Source organism: Triturus cristatus, chromosome 6 (assembly GCF_964204655.1).
Source record: "Triturus cristatus chromosome 6, aTriCri1.1, whole genome shotgun sequence".
NCBI lineage: Eukaryota > Metazoa > Chordata > Amphibia > Caudata > Salamandridae > Triturus > Triturus cristatus.
In genome coordinates this window covers 834780908-834799767 of record NC_140589.1, presented here as the reverse complement: position 1 = coordinate 834799767, position 18860 = coordinate 834780908, and the positions used below count along the sequence as shown (strand labels likewise).

At 47.8% G+C, this 18860-nt stretch overlaps 1 protein-coding gene across 5 annotated transcripts in view; it reads right to left on the bottom strand.

Moving 5' to 3' along the window:
• ARID1B (AT-rich interaction domain 1B) overlaps positions 1-18860 on the bottom strand; it is a 736193-nt gene that overhangs the window by 505262 nt on the left and 212071 nt on the right. For all 5 annotated transcript variants that reach the window (XM_085611434.1, XM_085611437.1, XM_085611436.1 and 2 more), the window contains one exon: positions 3019-3129. In XM_085611434.1, coding sequence (XP_085467560.1) covers positions 3019-3129 — 111 coding nt within the window. The remainder of the gene's footprint in view (positions 1-3018; positions 3130-18860) is intronic.

Below are 18860 nucleotides of genomic sequence, written 5' to 3'. Positions count from 1 at the left end.
TGCATGTCAGAATTTTTTAATGAAATAGAAGAGGATTTGAGAAGTCACTCAAAATGTGCCCTCATTTTCTTTCTTCAGCATTAATCATAATTTCTATGGCATAATGAACCCCCTCATTGTGTTCCTTTTTAAATTAAATGTTTTAAGTGTTACCAGTTTATTCCAATCAAGATGGCTTCAGGTGTGCCATACTTTTGTCATAATGAAGACAGTAAGTGCTCTAGTTGTGTTTAAGAACATTCTTGGACATTCTGTCATTGGGCTATACTTGGGCTACATCTGGGTGATATTTGGGCTACATTTGGGCTCTTTTGTCTCTGGTGGCCATCTTGGGAGACTTATTTGTTATGAAGTTTCCTAATTTCCTCATTTACTGCAGTCTCCTCAGTAGGAAATACTTTCAGTTTTTTACTTTGATTCCATCAAGAAGGCATTCAAATGTGTCACACATTTGCCATAAAATCAGAATGTTAGCACTCTTTTTGCTCATTAGATCACTGTAGTAAAGCTACTGCTCACCAGGGAAAACTGCTGCTGGTATTGAAAGTGCATGTTTCAGTCTGCATGTCAGGATTTGAGAAGTCACTCAAAATGTGCCCTAATTTTTCTTTCTGCAGCACTAATCATACTTTTTATGGAAAAATGAACCCCCTCATTTTGTTCCTTTTTAAATTAAATCTTTTAAGAGTTACCACTTTAATCCAAGCAAGATGGCTTCAGGTGTGCCATACATTTATCATAAGTAGGACGGTTAGCGCTCTAGTAGTTCTTTGGAACACTCTGGAAAGCTGCAGTAGAACACAAAGGAATCAACTGACAGTCTCTGCCCTTGTTGGATGTACATGTTTTACTGAGAATGTCAGACTTCATTCTCACATGACTGAGAAAGAATGTGAATTTACAGAAAATAAGCTCTCAGTTTAGCTGATAGATCACCTTCCAAACCTCTGTGGTAAAAGCATGAGAAAATATTTTTCTCTCAATCATGATATCCCAGCAGAAGGCTTTTTCACATGGTGAAATCACCTTAGAACATACCACAATTCCTAAAATGAGTATGGTACCATCAACAAATGATTTATAATGTAACTAAAGTCTTAAAATCTTCTATTAACTGCAATGCTTTTTAATGAGGTGCTATCATGTATATTGGTCCCAAGATGGCTGCCAACACTTCTTGGATGAAGTGCTGACAGCCAATCAGATCTCAGGATGAGATGTGTGGTTAGGCTCCGCCCACATATATATATTGATTTAAATGCTATTTTCTCAGGAACTACTGAACAGATTTACACCAGACCTACAAAAGGCACTTCCTTGACCTGAGGACTACCTCTCTGCCAAATTTCAAGTAACTCTGTTCAGCCGTTCGGGCTGTAGCTGTGTCTAAAGGTCCTATGGAAAAATGCATGGGAAAAACGCGTTTTGGGACCCCCCTTTTTTCTCAGCCCCCGCTTGACGAATCCCCCCGAGACTTTTAGGGTAGGAGCGGAGCGTAGCGCCCCACCTATTTTGAAAATTTCGCGAGGATTCATCGACCGGCGCCAAAGTTATTCCAAATAGAATGTTGCGGATTTCCTATGGAAACAGGGTCCTAACTATAACTATCTACTGGCGACCGCCAGTAGATAATATATATATATATATATATATATATATATATATATATATACGAAACATAAGAGCATATCCATGCATTGCACATATCACACAGGGCAGTGTATACAGCCTACTGTAAGTGCAGGGATTCTAAGACATCTTGAGGCAACTCATAGCAATGATATCCCTTTTTATGGTGTGCCCGCTAGTTGGGACGGTGACTCCTGCCTCGTTTGCTTATCCGCTTCTGGGTCTAGCATAGGAAGATAGGAGCGTAGTAGTTGCCATATATCTCAGGGTCCACATGAGGGAGGTTGCAGGACAGCGTACAGCACACTATTTGTGTTGCAGCATATCATACTCTTAATCCAGGTGCGATTGTTGGGCAAGTGCTTATTGCCCCAGTGTATGGTGAACTCCCTCTTCGCCAGCATCAGTTCAATTGCTACACAACTGCGGGAGGGTTTGGGAATGGTCTGGACGTATCCCAAGAGCGCTTGCAGCGGGGAGTGTTCAATAGTGAGTTGTGTAATGTGGGATATGATTGTTATTATGTCTCGCCAGTACAATGCTATTTTATTACATGTCCAGGTAATATGGGAGAAATCTTCCATGGGCGACCTGGCATCTGGGAAAGTTAGCTGGGTGGCTTGGGTTGAGCTGGTGAAGTTTGGCGGGGGTGGCATACACGCGCCTGGCAAATTCATTTTTGATAATTCAGTTCATTTGTATATGGCAAAGGGTCCAGGGTCGGATTGGTAAGGCGGGCAATGGTCGAGGGGTCTGTATCGAAGTTCCAGCTGTGAGCTACATTTTTGGCAGCCTAGGGGGCGATTTGGGCTCTATCCGGTGTGTTCAGATGTTGCCAGTGGGGCCCTGAGTGACCTTTCTGGAGGCAGATGGGCTTCCATTACCTCTCTTTTATCAACGGGCAGAGGTGTCACTCCCTTTCTCTCGCTGGGCCGGCCAATCAATGTGTGCATACTGAGCGTGGGAAGGGGGCCAGAGCAGAAGTGGCCTCATTTGTTTTCAGGCGTTTATAAAACTTTGAGGACGCAGTGTTTTGAGGAAAGGCAATATGCAAACGTGGGCCACTTTTTTTTGCATGCCCGGGCTGATTTCTAATCCCAATCCAACTCTGGAAGGGTCCTATGTTCCTACAAGGACAGAAATTCTATAAAAATGTCTGCAACCTCGCTAAATATTACTTGTGTTGGTTCTGTTAAAGGTAACTTCACCACTGTAGAGTCTCCACTAGAATGTTCGCCACGAACCACAAATGTTCAAACTCCATCTCTTCACATTATGACATATCAAATAATAAATCAATCCACCCCTTATCAATGAGGAGGAATATGCAACACCATGCCAACTGAATTAATACTTCATCATTGTATTAAAAATGATAAAACCTCTTACCGGTAGGCTGGATGGCCGTTCCTGCTGCAGCAGGTTCAAATCCTCGTGGTTTGGCTTTCCTGAGATCATAGGAGGTTGTGGCCTGTTTCCATAGCCTTCCTGAGGAAGTTCCTGCAAAATAGAACATCAATTTATTTCCTCTACACTTCACATTCTCTGAGAAATCTAGCAAAAGTACTAGGGCTCAGAAAACAATGCATTTTAAAGTTAAAAGGTGGAGCACTAGCAGTGAATATAGATGCATCGATTTTCGCTTTTAATTATCCTAAATATAGCACATTATTACAAACCATATAATAAAGATTGAAAGTTTAATTGTGCAGTTTTGGGAAAATGACAAAGAGCAGGAGAGTGCTAGGCTCGGGGTGGAGATTGTAAAGTATTTATTAGGTTGTGCAGCAATGGGAAGTAGAAGGTGTGCCACAGTTTACTCTAATGCCCGTGTATGTGAAAAGGGGAACTTACACACGAATTGGAATTATAAGAATCGTGACAGCCCACATGCAGGATTAGTGTGTACAATTTTTCAAAGGTGCATTTCACTGGGCAAACTTGGGAGCAATTTGACCTCGGAAACTGCATGGGATTTGGCAATTAGCTGCAGAAATCCGTGCAGTAACATGGATTTCGCCAGTAATCCCCATTCCATAGGAGAAAACTTATAACGCTGTAATTTCAGAACTTCAAACTACCGAACCCGCAATTGGTAACTTCAGGTGGAAAATGACCATCAGTGGCCTCCTAGAACGATGGCTCTGCCAGTTTGTTAAACGACTTAATTTCAAAAAAGTTAGTCAGTACACTTTTTAGACTTCTGCATATTTTACAAATAAGCTTCACCATTCAGCCTAAAAACACATTACAGACCGCTTACATTTTAATATTTTCACCAGTATACAAGGAACCACCTTTTTGCAACGTTTTTAGCTGTTTGGGACTTAGATCGATAAAGCGGTTTCTCTACCACTTCCAAACTTTTAAAAAAAATGAAATTAAAAACATCAGTGGATAAAAAGTGCTGCAGCCAAGCCCAGGAAAATATAATCCAGTTCTACAACTTAACATAATGCAAGAAAAAAGGCCCTGTCAATTTATCCTGACTCTGCCCTAGTTCACTTACTGTTAACCTTGACGCATTCAGAGGAGAAGCAATTCAGTGCCTTAGTCACCCTCATAATATTTTAACAACTAATGAACAACTCAACATAACAGAAAAGGGGGTAGAATACAACAAATTGAGTATGTTTGTCCTACCCTGATGCAGTCACAGTGTGTGGCAACAGCTCTCCTTGTTTACAGTACTGAAAACTAGAAAAATGACGTTAAATGGGCCAAAGGTGCATGCATTCTCGGTTTTTCCAAGAACCCTCTGCACACAACTTCTACCTGCATCATCCTGTTCTTAACAACTGCAGGCCAGCAGGATTCCAGACCAGGGTCGATGCTGCAGTAATGACAATTTGGGTCTTAGCGAATGGCAAGCACATACGTTACAAGAGGTGGACGAGCCAACATATTAATATGGAGAGCTGAGACAGAGCCCGAGCCAAGCGCCTGACTCGGATCTTAGAGCCCGTGGACGAGACGAGCCCTGAAAATGATTGCAATGCATCTCATACAACAAACACCACGTAAAATAGGTGAAAGTCTGTTCAATTTTTTTTTTAAAGTGTATTCCTTTAACATGTAGAAGCTTTGACATTAATAGGGCCCATTATAGCAGTGCACAGAGAAGTATAATTTTGTAACAGTGATAATTTTGTACAACTGGTAGCCTGAATTCACATCTTTGAAAGTGCTTTCATACTGCATAAATAATGAAGGAAAAGGTTTTGGTAAAATGAAATATTTGCCTAAGATCACACAATTTATGCAGGGAAGCCGCATTTTTTTCACTTGGTGTAAATCAGCCAGTAAACGGGTATCTAATTCGTCTTTCCATATCTTAAAGCTTTGCTTTTACCTTTCAGTGCATTTATCTAGAGTTCCTAAAATATAGCACGAACTCGACCAAAAAGTATTGGATCGCTTCACGTGAGTGCCAGTTACATTACACACGGTCACAAGCATTGTTTATAGGGAGATTTAGTGATTGGCCAGAATCACAGGATTTTGAGGCGACGCAGAGACTTGAACCGGTTTCCCCAGTTCCACAGTCGGCCGCTCTGACCGTAATACCACATCATAGGTAGAGGGTGGCAGAGGAAGCTCGGCTCGTTATGGGTTCAAAGTCCCAACAGGACCGCGGGAGCTGATCCAAAGCCCGGCTCAACATTTCAGTGGCCGCATCAACGTCCACAGTAGGAAGCATACACAAAACAACACTGCATGGGAACATCAGGAACTAACAACCCCTATGCAAAGTGCTAACCCTGGCACTCAAAGAAAGTAAAACTGTACACACAACATAGCTAACGGATACAAACCAATTTAATTAAAAGAGAAATCCAGGTATATCGGTATAATTCAGCAATTTCTATAATTTGCATATATTTTAATCAGCAAGATACCATCTTTAATTAAAGGTTATTTTAGGATCCCTATACCGCTTAATAAAGGAGCATGCGGTTTTCATGAAGTGCTACTGTCGTAGGATTTACAAGTAGGGCTACAACAATACTGATGCATAGAACTCCACGGTGACATGGACTTCACAATTTCCACTGTGCATTGACGTTACTATGACAAACTACTTCACTGCCCTGTTCTTTCGCTCCCTAATCTAAAACCACACATTTATAAATGCAGTCTTCCTTCACGCAACTTAATCCTGTGGACTGTCGGCAGGGAGGATAATTTGTGTTAGTCATTTTTGCGACTTTGTATACTAAATAACCCCCGCCGCCGTTAGAAAGCCCACCACACTTTCTCCCGCCTTTGCACGAGTAGGTTCAAGTGCCTCGTCAAGGAAGGAAACAACCTGCAAAACGTGTGTGAATACCCACACACTTGTGAGCGGGCATTTGGGTGTTCACTGCACTTCATACGCCCCTCCCAGCAAACATCCATGCCAACCTTAACCCTCAAATGAGCGTTCAGATAACCCACTGTGGTACCGCCTGACTGCTATACTGCGCTATAGATGCGGGTACCGAAGTCTGTGTCGAAAATATGTTTTTGTGCACCCACGTTGTTTTGTGTGCATAGGCCTTTGCCAGTCAACCAATATACGAACAAGTGGACAGGAGGAATGATAGGGGGTTGGGGGCAAACCAAACAAGCAGAAACAACTGCAGTCACTGTTTTGTTTTTAAAGTTGATGGGGCTTGCTACCTATGCCACACGTATTAAATGTTAGAGAGGGCACGCAGAGGACTCGGTGACAGATCGCCATGAGGCTTGAAGGACAACGGGCACGCGGCTATCGTAGACTGTGGGGCCAGCACCCCCCTCCCCGACTTCTTCCCGCCTCTCCCCCCTGTGAGGAGCAGCAGGCCGCCGTGGATTAACAACGACGTTTAAAACCACCAAACGGCGAAATGCCGGCATTCAGAGGCTTTCACCCTCCCACAAAGGAGCCGACTGGAGCACGACAGCTTCACAAAAGGCAAACAAATGAGCGGTCCGCAGCTCCCCTTTCTACTTAAAATACACATAAGCTTTCAGATCCACGTGCAGACATCAAACGCCAACAAGGCAAAACACAGAGGTTGTACCAAGACCGCCGCGGCCCCCCAGGCACTGAAAAGGCGGGGCACGGAAGAGGTTTGAGAGCGCCAAGGATAAGGCACAGAATGGGTCCTCGCAGTTGTAAGGTGCACGGGGCGTCTGAATAAACAGCTTCAATTTTGAGATGGGGAAGGGGGGGGGGGGGGGGGTTGGGAGGGAATGCAAATCATAGCCACATGCTTCCTAGTCTGCAGGATGATTGGTGGCCACACCACAGACCTTAGCCCACCCATGTACCCTTTTTAAGCAGCAAGCATACATTTAGAGGTAGGCAAGCCAATAAAACAGGAGGAAGAGACGAGCTAAGGGTCTGGCTAGGCTTTAAGAGCCCCTGTGTGAGCCAAACCATGAACATATTTACTAGAAAAAGCTTCCAATATACATGGTAGAAAATGTGGAAAAAATCTCTTTAAAATTAAAAAAAAAAAGTGTATTTAACACGTGGAATGTTTCGCCTTAACCCATATGATGATATTACTAGATTGCAAGTCTTTTATTAAAAGTGAACGTTTTTAACATCTACTTAGAAACATTGCTGTCCCCTGCCAATCAATCAATGCATTTGTAAAGCACACTTCATACCCGTGAGGGTCTCAAGGCGCTAGGGGGGGGGAGCCGCTACTGTTCGAAGAGCCAGGTCTTGAGAAGTCTTCTGAAGGTCAGAAGGTCAGAAGGTCTGCCGTAGGTGGATGGAGAGGGCGTTCCATGTCTAGGCGGCGAGGTGGGAGAATGATCTGCCGCCGGCAGTCACTCTTCGGATGCGGGGGATGGTGGCGAGGACGCGGTCTGCGGAGCAGAGCTGGCGGGTGGGGGTGTAGAGGCTGAGTCGGCTGTTGAGATACGCTGTTCCGGTGTTGTGGAGTGCCTTGGGTGCGTGGGTGAGGAGGTTGAAGGTTATCCTCTTGTTGACAGGGAGCCAGTGCAGGTCTCTCAGGTGGGGTGTGATGTGGCTGCGGCGAGGGATGTCGAGGATCAGGCGTGCGGAAGCGTTCTGGATGCGTTGGAGCAGTTTCAGGAGTTTGGCCGGGGCTCCAGTATAGAGTGCGTTCCCGTAGTCCAGTCTACTGCTGACGAGGGCCTGGGTGACCGTCCTTCTCGTTTCGGTGGGGATCCACTTGAAGATCCTGCGAAGCATGCGAAGGGTCTTGAAGCAGGAGGAGGAGACGGCATTGACCGGCTTCGTCATTGAGAGGGTAGAGTTGAGGATTACCCCTAGGTTGTGTGCGTGGTCGGTGGGTGTTGGGGGTGTTCCTAGTGCAGTCGGCCACCAGGAGTCGTCCCAGGCTGAGGGGGTGGATCCGAGGATGAGGATCTCCGTCTTGTCCGAGTTCAGCTTCAGTCGGCTGTTCTTCATGCAGTCGGCGACGGCCTTCATTCCTTCGTGGAAGTTGGTTTTGGCGGTGTGGGGGTCCTTGGTGAGGGAGAGGATCAGCTGGGTGTCGTCGGCGTAGGAGAGGATGTTGAGGTCGTGCCACGTGGGCGAGCGGTGCCATGTAGACGTTGAACAACGTTGGGTTGAGTGATGAGCCTTGGGGTACGCCGCAGATATTCCCGGTGGCTTCAGAGCGGAAGGGGGGAGGCGGACACTCTGTGTTCTGCCGGAGAGGAAGGAGGAGGTCCAGTCAGGGCCTTCTCTTGGATTCCGGCGTCGGAGAGGCGTGTTCGTAGGGTGAGGTGGCAGACCGTGTCGAAGGCAGCTGACAGGTCCAGGAGGATGAGGGCCGCGGTTTCTCCGTTGTCTAGCTGGGTCCTGATGTCATCGGTGGCGACGATGAGGGCAGTTTCTGTGCTGTGGTTGCTGTGGAACACGGACTGGGACGGGTCCAGGATGCTGTTCTCCTCGAGGAAGTTGGTCATTTGTTTATTGACTGCCTTTTCGATGACCTTTGCCAGGAACGGGAGCAGGGAGATGGGTCGGAAGTTCTGGAGGTCCTTGGGGTCCGCCTTGAGCTTTTTAGAGTAAGGCATTGATCTCTGCGTGCTTCCAGCTCTCCGGGAAGGTCGCGGTCTCGAAGGAGATGTTGATGGTTTTCCGGAGATGGGGTGCGATGGTGCTGCTGGCTTTGTTGAAGATGTGGTGTGGGCAGGGGTCTTCCGGGGATCTGGAGTGGACGGTGTTCATGAACTTGATGGTGTCTTCGTTGTAGATGTTGGTTCAGGTGAGCAGGCGGTTGGTGTGGGTGGTGGTCGTGGGAGTAGGGGTCTCAGTGGTTGCCGGGGTGGTGACGGCGTTGAAGCGGTCGTGGATGTCCGCGATCTTGCGATGGAAGAAGGTGGCCAGCGAGTCGCACAGGTCTTGTGAGGGTGGGATATCGTTGGTGTTGGAGCTGGGGTTGGAGAGTCCCTTCACGATGTTGAAGAGCTCTTTGCTGTTGTGTGCGTTGGTGTCTAGGTGGTCTTTGCAGGAGGTCCTTTTGGCGGATCTGATGAGGTGGTGGTGTCTGCGGGTGGCGTTCTTGTGGGCTCTGTAACTTTCCGGAGTTCGTTGATGGGTCCAGATTTTTCGAGTTTTCGGCAGGTTCGCTTGGAGGCCTGGAGGTCTACGGTGAACCAGCTGGCTTTCTTGCTGGTGTGGGTGTTGGAGGGCTTCTTGAGCGGGCCGAGGGTGTTGGCGCAGTTGTTGATCCACTGTCGGAGGTTGCGAGCGACGGTGTCGGTCGGGTCTCCGGGTGGGGTCCGGGCGAGGGTGGTTCAGAGCTGGTCTTCAGTGACTTTGCTCCAGCAGCAGCACAGCATCTGTTGGGTGCGGCGGTGCGTGTTGGGTTTTCGGAAGCTGAAGTGGATGCAGCGGTGATCGGTCCAGTGGAGCTCGGTAGTGTGTTTGAAGGAGACGTGGGAGTTTGCGGAGAAGATGGGGTCAAGCGTGTGGCCAGCGGAGTGGGTGGGTGTAGTGACGAGTTGTCTGAGTCCGAGGTTGTCGATCAGGGTGGTGGAGTTGGTGTCGTTGTTCTCGAGGTGGAAGTTCAGGTCTCCGAGGAGGATGCAGTTCGTGGAGGCGAGGGCATTTGTGCTGACGAGGTCAGTGATGGAGTCGCTGAACTGTGCTCGGGGTCCGGGGGGCCTGTAGACGAGGGTTCCTCCGAGGGTGGTGTTGGGATCGTTGTGAATCTGGAGGTGCAGGTGTTCGGCGGTGCCGAGGGTGTTGTCGGTGGTGGTTGAGACTTTGAGAGTGTTCCTATGAACGATGGCGATTCCTCCTCCTACTCCATTGGTGCGTTCCCTGCGGGTGATCTTGTAGCCTTCCGGGATTGGCTATGGCGATGTCGGGTGCTGAGGAGGGGTTCAGCCAGTTCTCTGTCAGGAAGGCGACGTCTGGGGAGGTTGAGTCGAGTAGGTCCCAGAGTTAAACGGCGTGTTTGCGGGCAGAGCAGGTGTTGAGGAGGATGCATCTGAAGTGGTTTGGTTCTTTCCTGGGCTGTGGTTTAGCGGGGCGGATGCTGGTGAAGCTGCAGTTCCGGCAGGTGAAATGTCTGTGGGTGCGCTTCGGGGTGGCCCGGTAGCAGATCTGATCTCGTCTGGGGTTAAGTGCGTGGAGGGTGCTGGCATCGTAGCGGAATCTGGCATCGTGGCGTTCGCTGGGGCCAGGGGTTCTGGCGCTGGGCGCGGTCCAGGCGCGGATGGGCGCAGACAGGCTTGCCTTAGGCAGGCAGCGGCCGCCATATAAGGGGGTGTGGGAGGGAGGAGCAGCTGGGAGCAGGGAAGCGAATGGTGGGCGAGGGGCCGCAGGGGACGCAGTGGCAGGAAAGCAGGAGGGAGAAATAAACAGTGGAGGGAAACAGAAGGCAAGAGGGGTACAGTGGGGGAGAGAAGCACAGAAGCACTGAAAAACAAAACAGGCACAGTACAGATACAATAAAGCAAAACACAGTATAATTACAGTAATGAAGGAAAAACGAGCCGGGCCTAGAACACAGTCACAGCGGCAGCAATTGGGCTGGGTGCACGGGTGCAGTCTGGTGGAGCTGCGTGGCGTGGGGAGCGACCTGCCTGGAGCCAGGGTCAAGGGTTGCTCTCACTGCCGCGCAGCGGCCGCCATATAAGGGGATGTGGGAGGGAGGAGCAGCTGGGAGGCGAATGGGCGGCGAGGGGGGCGGGGCCACAGTGGCGGGAAAGCGGAAGGGAGAAAAAAAACGGCGGAGGGAAACAGAAGGCAAGAGGGGTACAGTGGGGGGAGAAAAGCGCAGAAGCACTGAAAACAAAACAGGCACAGTACAGATACAATAAAGCAAAACACAGTATAATTACAGTAATGAAGGAAAAACGAGCAGGGCCTACGGCGGGCCTACAACACAGTCACAGCGGCAGCAACTGGGCTGGGGGCACGGGCGCAGTCAGGTGGAGCTGCGTGGCGTGGGAAGCGACCTACCTGGAAGCAGGGTCAAGGGTGGCAATAGCAATATCACTAGTGAATTAAGAGGAAAGTCAGTTGTTGTGCACCTTGTATGCGGAATACATTCTTATTATAGATGGAGAAAAATTAAAGTCTATTAAATCAAACACGAGATTTTTGTTGTAAAAACAATCTTGTATTTATCGCTTTAACACTGGCCTCGAAAAATCATACACGTTGCTAGACCTGCAGGTCTAGTAACTTGAATAATCTACTCAACCTAATGGTAATGCACTTAAACCATAAACTGGTCTCATTAAGTCATCCTAGGCAAATATTTTATTTTGCAGAACCACCTTTTTCTTCATTATCACACAAGAGCACTTTTCAATTTGCAAATTCAGCATTCCTGCTGTTCAAAACAACCTATTTGGTTTGATTTAACAGACTAAACGTTTGCTCCATGCATACAAAGAATCCAGTCCACATATAGGATACACAAGGCACCCAACTTGCCTCTTAGTTTACTAATAGCATTACCATCAGGGCAGGGATGCTTCTCCGTTCATCTTTAAAAACTCACTTTTAATAAATACATTACTAAAGCATGAGCTGGTAGTGCACTGTCATTTACAGACCGAACAGTTTCCACTGAAATGGCCAAAAAAGTTCCCACTAACATGCAGTTTTAGTTTTAAAACTATATAGCACATAAACGAAAATCTGTGGAAACTGGGTTTCAGCAAACATGAGCGGGCGAGTAGATTTGCCGAGGCCTGTAACGTAAATGTTGTTACAACTGTACATGACAATATGCACTGATACATTTTATAATCAAATATGAAAATAATGTTATTATTAATATGAAGCACCCTCCAGCCTCACTACACCTGTTAAGATTCATGGGTCTAGTAGGTCTGGAGGCCATCTAAAATCAAGGTAATACATTTGGACATTTCTCATATGTTGTAGTTAAGAGTTGTCTCGCTTTCGATAAGATACTAAGAACCAGAAGTACAAGTTACTTACCTTCGGTAACGATGTATCTGGTAGAGATGATTCCAGATTCCTTAATGTAAAATTATCCCCAGGCGTGAGACTGGACCCGGAAAACTTTCTTGCCCAGCATCTCTGCGCGCTGGGGGGCGGTACTACGCGACTCCGCCCCCGACATCTTCCGCGGGCATGACGTCAGCGAGGTCACATAAGCCCCACCCCGGCGCGCTGACGTCAGTTTGCTTCGGAGAACTTTTCCACGCCACAATGCGGAGCCATCACAACAAAACTGAGGAGAGCATGGGAACAGTGTGCGAAGAAGTCAGAGAAACAAAACAGAGAGAAACAAAGGGTGAGGAACAGCACCAGTTGGCACCACGGTACCAGAAGGCTATAGCAGCTAAGCCATAGCAGGGAAAGAGCAGAGCACCACTTACGAGAACAACCGTGCAAGCCAAGGCGAGAGCACCAGTTGGCACTAAAGTAGCAGAAGGCAATAGCAGCGAAGCCATAGTAGGTAAAGAGAGAGAGTGAGAGAGAGAGCGAGAGAGCGTGAGTGAGTGAGAGTGAGCGAGCCAGCGAGAGAGAGAGCGAGAGAGACTGCAACCACAAACACCGTGAAGGGCCACAAGCCCGGAACAGAGGAGCAACAGAAATCCACCCCCAGACTACACTGTCAAGGAGGGGCATATACCCTGAAAGGAGCAGGAGGCCAAGGACAGGCAAAAGAATCCCCAACGCACAAGTTCGTAAGGGAATCAGAAACTCCAAACAACAGAGGGAAAAAGAGCAAAAGTAGCAAAAGGAGGCCCCTACACTGGATAGAAACCAGCTGGAGGAAAGCAAAGGCACGCAGAAAGCAATCATCCCTGTATCAAAAGAAAAAATGGGGAATGGAACAATCGAGCAGAACCAGATAGCCGGACCAGAAGAAAGCGAAGAGGACACCCACAGAAGACAAGCCACCCAGAGGGAGGCGAGTGCAGAAAACAAAGCTGAGCGTCCTCGCAGAATGGGGATGAAGGGCGGGTCGTGAAGGAATCTGCGGCTAGAATTGTCTCTACCAGATACATCGTTACCGAAGGTAAGTAACTTGTACATCGGATAGAGACTACTAGCCGCAGATTCCTTAACGTAGAATAGATACCCTAGCCATACCCAGAAGGGAGGAGGGGCCTGCGAGAGAGCCCCCCCAGCAGGAGAGACACAGGGCCCCAGCAAGGGACATGTCACAGGAACAAGAAGGGAAGGCCAGGAGAACCCAAGCCCAACTAAGGGAGAACCGCCCAACACCACGCAAGGGCAGACAGCGCCCAAAGCGCCTCAAGGAACAAAAGAACCACCCCAAACCCCAGGGGAAAGAGGGAGAACCCGGAGGCAGGGCCCGCCGTAAGCAGCACACAGTGATAGTCAAACAGCTGAACACACCTCGGCCGCAAGCAGCGTAGAAGGCCGAAACCGGCCCACCGCCAATAGCGCAGGCGTAAGAATAAAGGCACAGGTGCACAAAGCCCCAGCGAAACCAGAGGCAGGGGCACAAGGGAACACATCAAAGTCCACAATGGTGGACCAGAACAATCAGGCATGCGCAGGTAGGCGCAGCCAGCAGCTACCAGCAGCAGGCAACACAAAGGAGCAGTGCACCAGAACAAGTCAGGCGCAAGCCGAAGGCAGAGGCCAGGGAGGGCCAGGACACACCCCAAAGGTGGGGCCGGTCCAGAAACACACACTGACCCACGAAGAAGCTGGACCAGGCAGAAGAGTAAGAGCGACACGGAGGACAGGCCCAGACCGTCAACCAGAACACAGAAAAGTCAAGGAAAGCCAGTCCCTCTGGAACACCAGACAGAGGACCAGGCCGAAACGCCAGACAAAAGGGCGGATTCGCCACAACACAATGCCGCAGACAGCAGGCCAGACTGGTCTAGTGACGTAGCGAGCATGGAGAAGGACAGACCTGGGCGCAACTCAAGCTGCGCCAAGACAAGTGTTAAGGAGACCGCACCTTGTGATATACCGTGATGCCTACGGAGAGCAAGGAACCCGAAAGGGTGACCATACCTCCCCAGCACAGGACAGAGCTATGTAATAGCTACAAGTACCCCACATAGGGTATGCTATGTTCCAAGAAAACATGGGAACACCTCTTAGGAAAAAATTCCACAGCAGAGGACAAACAGAAAAGCATGCGGGTAGAACCGCAGACGGCTTGCCAAGGACCCGGAAGGCACACCAACCACACACAACACACAATCGGGGCTACCGAACACCAGACCCCAGAAAACAATGGAAGAACACCTCCCAGAACACAGTAGAGGACGGACATCTAGGTTTACTGAGGAGGGGGAGGAGGAGGACGAAGCCCCGCAAGGAACCGCTGAATAGCAGAATCCGCAGGGGTGTGAAACAAAAGAGTGCCATCGAAAGGGAGGTCAACCAGACGCTCCCTAACATTCTCAGGGAAAACACTATACTTCAGCCAAGCATGGTGATGGAGGGCCACCGAATTAGCCATAGTGTGACCAAGAGCCTCAGAAACATCTAGAGCAGAGCGAAGAATAAACGCGGCCAGCTCCCGGCCATCCAACACATGGTGCCGCAGATCAGCACAGGCACCCTCCTGAGAAGCTCATGAAAAGACAACATTCCTTGGCAGCAATGGATATAAATTAATAGGTCTAAATTAACATGAAACCTAAAAATTGAATCAGGGTACTCATACAGAGATAAAAATATAAATCATTTTATTTATTTTGAATAAAAATATAGCTATGTGTACCTAAATATACTGCAAACAGGTTACGTATACCATAAATAGGACAACCTAAATCAATCATAATGACAAATAGTAATACAAAAAAATCAATACGTTACAACATATATAATACAACAATTAGTGGCTTGAAAAACAAATTAACATGTTATTTTCAGTAGAGTGATGTCATTTTCTGAATTGTATTGTATATGTTGTAATGTATTGATTTTTTTTATTACTATTTGTCATTATGATTGATTTATGTTGTCCTATTTATGGTATACGTAACCTGTTTGCAGTATATTTGGGGATTATCACTAATCCTTCTCCACAACATCAATTAGAAGAACTACAACTGAGGAACCCTCATCCCATTTTTTCATTTATTTTCTTCTCACCCTCCACGGTATAAGCTGCAGACACAAGGTCGGCAGATCCAGTCCTTGTTTCTCAGGTGCTAGTGAGCAATGTTGAGCAAAGATGGGGGCCAAAAAAAAAAAAATACATCCCGAGCCCCCATTGAAAGGGATTCCTGCCTATATTATATACAAACGATACGGTAATGGAACGTGCAAGTACTTATGTGAGTGGGTGGGACTCACTAACGAGGATAGGAAGAAGCCCTTGTGAGCATTTCTCATTAATGAATGTAGTGTATGACTAAGCTATTCAAGTGCGTCAAATTGCGCAACTGTACCCCACTGCCTGTTAATCTTTTTGCTTTCCTTTCAAGAGCATGGTATCTTTGGTATAGAAAGAGTAGCAAGCTTACAAAAGAAACTGAAGGAACATAAAAAGAAAATAGATGCTGAGCGACGGCCTTCCTTTCTACAAAGGCATGAGGAGGCACAGAAGCAGAGGCACAGAAGCGTAAGCACGAATCCCAAGTTCGAGGTACCCAGTGAGTCACCTTAGCAATAGAATTAGGACTTTTTCTCCAACTGCTACGCAACCTCCTCCATATTCTTCCCTCTGGTTGCCAACCCCTCCATCATCCTTTCTCAGATCCGAAAAAACACCAAAGAGTTCACCTTACCTTTCTGCTCCGACCCCATACACGAAGAAAAGCAGTATGTCTTCTTGTTCAAATTGCGAGGGCTCTCAATTTCTGAAGACCAGACTTCAAGCATTTACAGAGTCCTCTTCAAGCTTTTTCCAGGTCCTGAAGACAGATCTTGATATGCATGTTGTCCCCCAGGGTTGTAGTGTAGTCCAATATGACAATCTACTTTGGGCACCTATTTTTCTAGATCACTGCAAGGAGAACTCAGTCTATCTCATAACCAAATTAGCTAATATGGGAAACAATCACATTCTTCTTGCTGAATTTTTGCACACCTGCCAGTATATGTAGTGGGTAGTACCCCTTAGATTAGTGTGCCCAGCAGTTGTAATGACATGCTTAGGGGCACCGACTGCCAGATTGTGCCGCCATATCCCTTTTTTATTAGGGCCTTGAAAAGTTTAACAATGCTTACAACCAGAACATAGCAAAAACCAAAGGAAATGATGGACGGAGTGTTGAACATTGCAAGCACTCACCCCCAGTCAACTGATCTGGGTTTAATCCATCACCATTCTTTAGCCCACTCTGCCACCCCAGTTCAGACATGGCCATATGCAAATCAGTCTGACCCTGTGCCTCATGGGAACAGTCCAGCCCGAACTGCCAAGCCATGTCTTCCCTGGACCGGAAACAAGCTTCCTAGGACCGGTTTCTGGCATTTCAGCCGTCTTCAGCCAGGCTTGCTTGAATCCAGTGGCAAAGTGAGCAAGGGACTCACGTCTGAGCATACCCTGCCAACTTATGGCGAACAAAGCAAAAACCAAAGGAAATGATGGACGGAGTGTTGAACATTGCAAGCACTCACCCCCAGTCAACTGATCTGGGTTTAATCCATCACCATTCTTTAGCCCACTCTGCCACCCCAGTTCAGACATGGCCATATGCAAATCAGTCTGACCCTGTGCCTCATGGGAACAGTCCAGCCCGAACTGCCAAGCCATGTCTTCCCTGGACCGGAAACAAGCTTCCTAGGACCGGTTTCTGGCATTTCAGCCGTCTTCAGCCAGGCTTGCTTGAATCCAGTGGCAAAGTGAGCAAGGGACTCACGTCTGAGCATACCCTGCCAACTTATGGCGAACAAAGCAAAAACCAAAGGAAATGATGGACGGAGTGTTGAACATTGCAAGCACTCACCCCCAGTCAACTGATCTGGGTTTAATCCATCACCATTCTTTAGCCCACTCTGCCACCCCAGTTCAGACATGCCCAGACTGATTTGCATATGGCCATGTCTGAACTGGGGTGGCAGAGTGGGCTAAAGAACGGTGGTGGATTAAACCCAGATCAGTTGACTGGCGGTGAGTGATTGCAATGTTCAACACTCCTTCCATCATTTCCTTTGGTTTTGCTTTGTTCGCCATAAGTTGGCAGGGTATGCTCAGACGTGAGTCCCTTGCTCACTTTGCCACTGGATTCAAGCAAGCCTGGTTGAAGACGGCTGAAATGCCAGAAACCGGTCCTAGGAAGCTTGTTTCCGGTCCAGGGAAGACATGGCTTGGCAGTTCGGGCTGGACTGTTCCCATGAGGCACAGGGTCAGACTGATTTGCATATGGCCATGTCTGAACTGGGGTGGCAGAGTGGGCTAAAGAACGGTGGTGGATTAAACCCAGATCAGTTGACTGGCGGTGAGTGATTGCAATGTTCAACACTCCGTCCATCATTTCCTTTGGTTTTGCTTTGTTCGCCATAAGTTGGCAGGGTATGCTCAGACGTGAGTCCCTTGCTCACTTTGCCACTGGATTCAAGCAAGCCTGGTTGAAGACGGCTGAAATGCCAGAAACCGGTCCTAGGAAGCTTGTTTCCGGTCCAGGGAAGACATGGCTTGGCAGTTCGGGCTGGACTGTTCCCATGAGGCACAGGGTCAGACTGATTTGCATATGGCCATGTCTGAACTGGGGTGGCAGAGTGGGCTAAAGAACGGTGGTGGATTAAACCCAGATCAGTTGACTGGCGGTGAGTGATTGCAATGTTCAACACTCCGTCCATCATTTCCTTTGGTTTTGCTTTGTTCGCCATAAGTTGGCAGGGTATGCTCAGACGTGAGTCCCTTGCTCACTTTGCCACTGGATTCAAGCAAGCCTGGTTGAAGACGGCTGAAATGCCAGAAACCGGTCCTAGGAAGCTTGTTTCCGGTCCAGGGAAGACATGGCTTGGCAGTTCGGGCTGGACTGTTCCCATGAGGCACAGGGTCAGACTGATTTGCATATGGCCATGTCTGAACTGGGGTGGCAGAGTGGGCTAAAGAACGGTGGTGGATTAAACCCAGATCAGTTGACTGGCGGTGAGTGATTGCAATGTTCAACACTCCGTCCACCATTTCCTTTGGTTTTGCCTACAACCAGAACATGTCAGATGTAACTCATCTTGTGCTGACTGAACCAGGATTGATCAGTGAGCAAGGTAAAACAAACATCTCCAGTGTTTAAGTTGGAAACAGTAAATGTGGCCTTTCTTTTCTACTTCTACCATATGAATGAGAGCCATGAGCAGAGGGGCTATGCATATTCTATTTGTGGATCCCAAGCCTATTAATGGCTACCCTTTAGATTGGACTGGGACTTGTCATCCAAGATATCGTATCCACACTTTGAGTGCTGTTTTGCTAAAACAAAAACCACTAATTCCCAAGAAACCTGCTAACAAAATCAAATAAGCACCGACATGTCCAATAGGTCTGGCGTTTTAGCTTTATCAATGCTTGTATTGTTGGGGAAACTGCTGGGCCCCTGTCAAAATATATTGGCCAAAACCAAGACTATTTTGGTCTCAAAAAGCACATACTGTCATAGCAGGCCCTTGGCACTTAAATAGACTACTTATATGTGTGGATGTGCTCCTTATGGAAGAGCAAAATGTGGTCACTTATAGTAAAGTTAGACAGTGGCTGAAGGGTGCTGACCTACTGGTCCATGCTGTATTTCGGAGTAGACCGAAGAATAACGCGAGTGAGTCAATGACAGACCAATAGATGAAGACGGCTGCCTGACAGCCATTTTAAGCATGTACATTGTACATGTAATTTTAG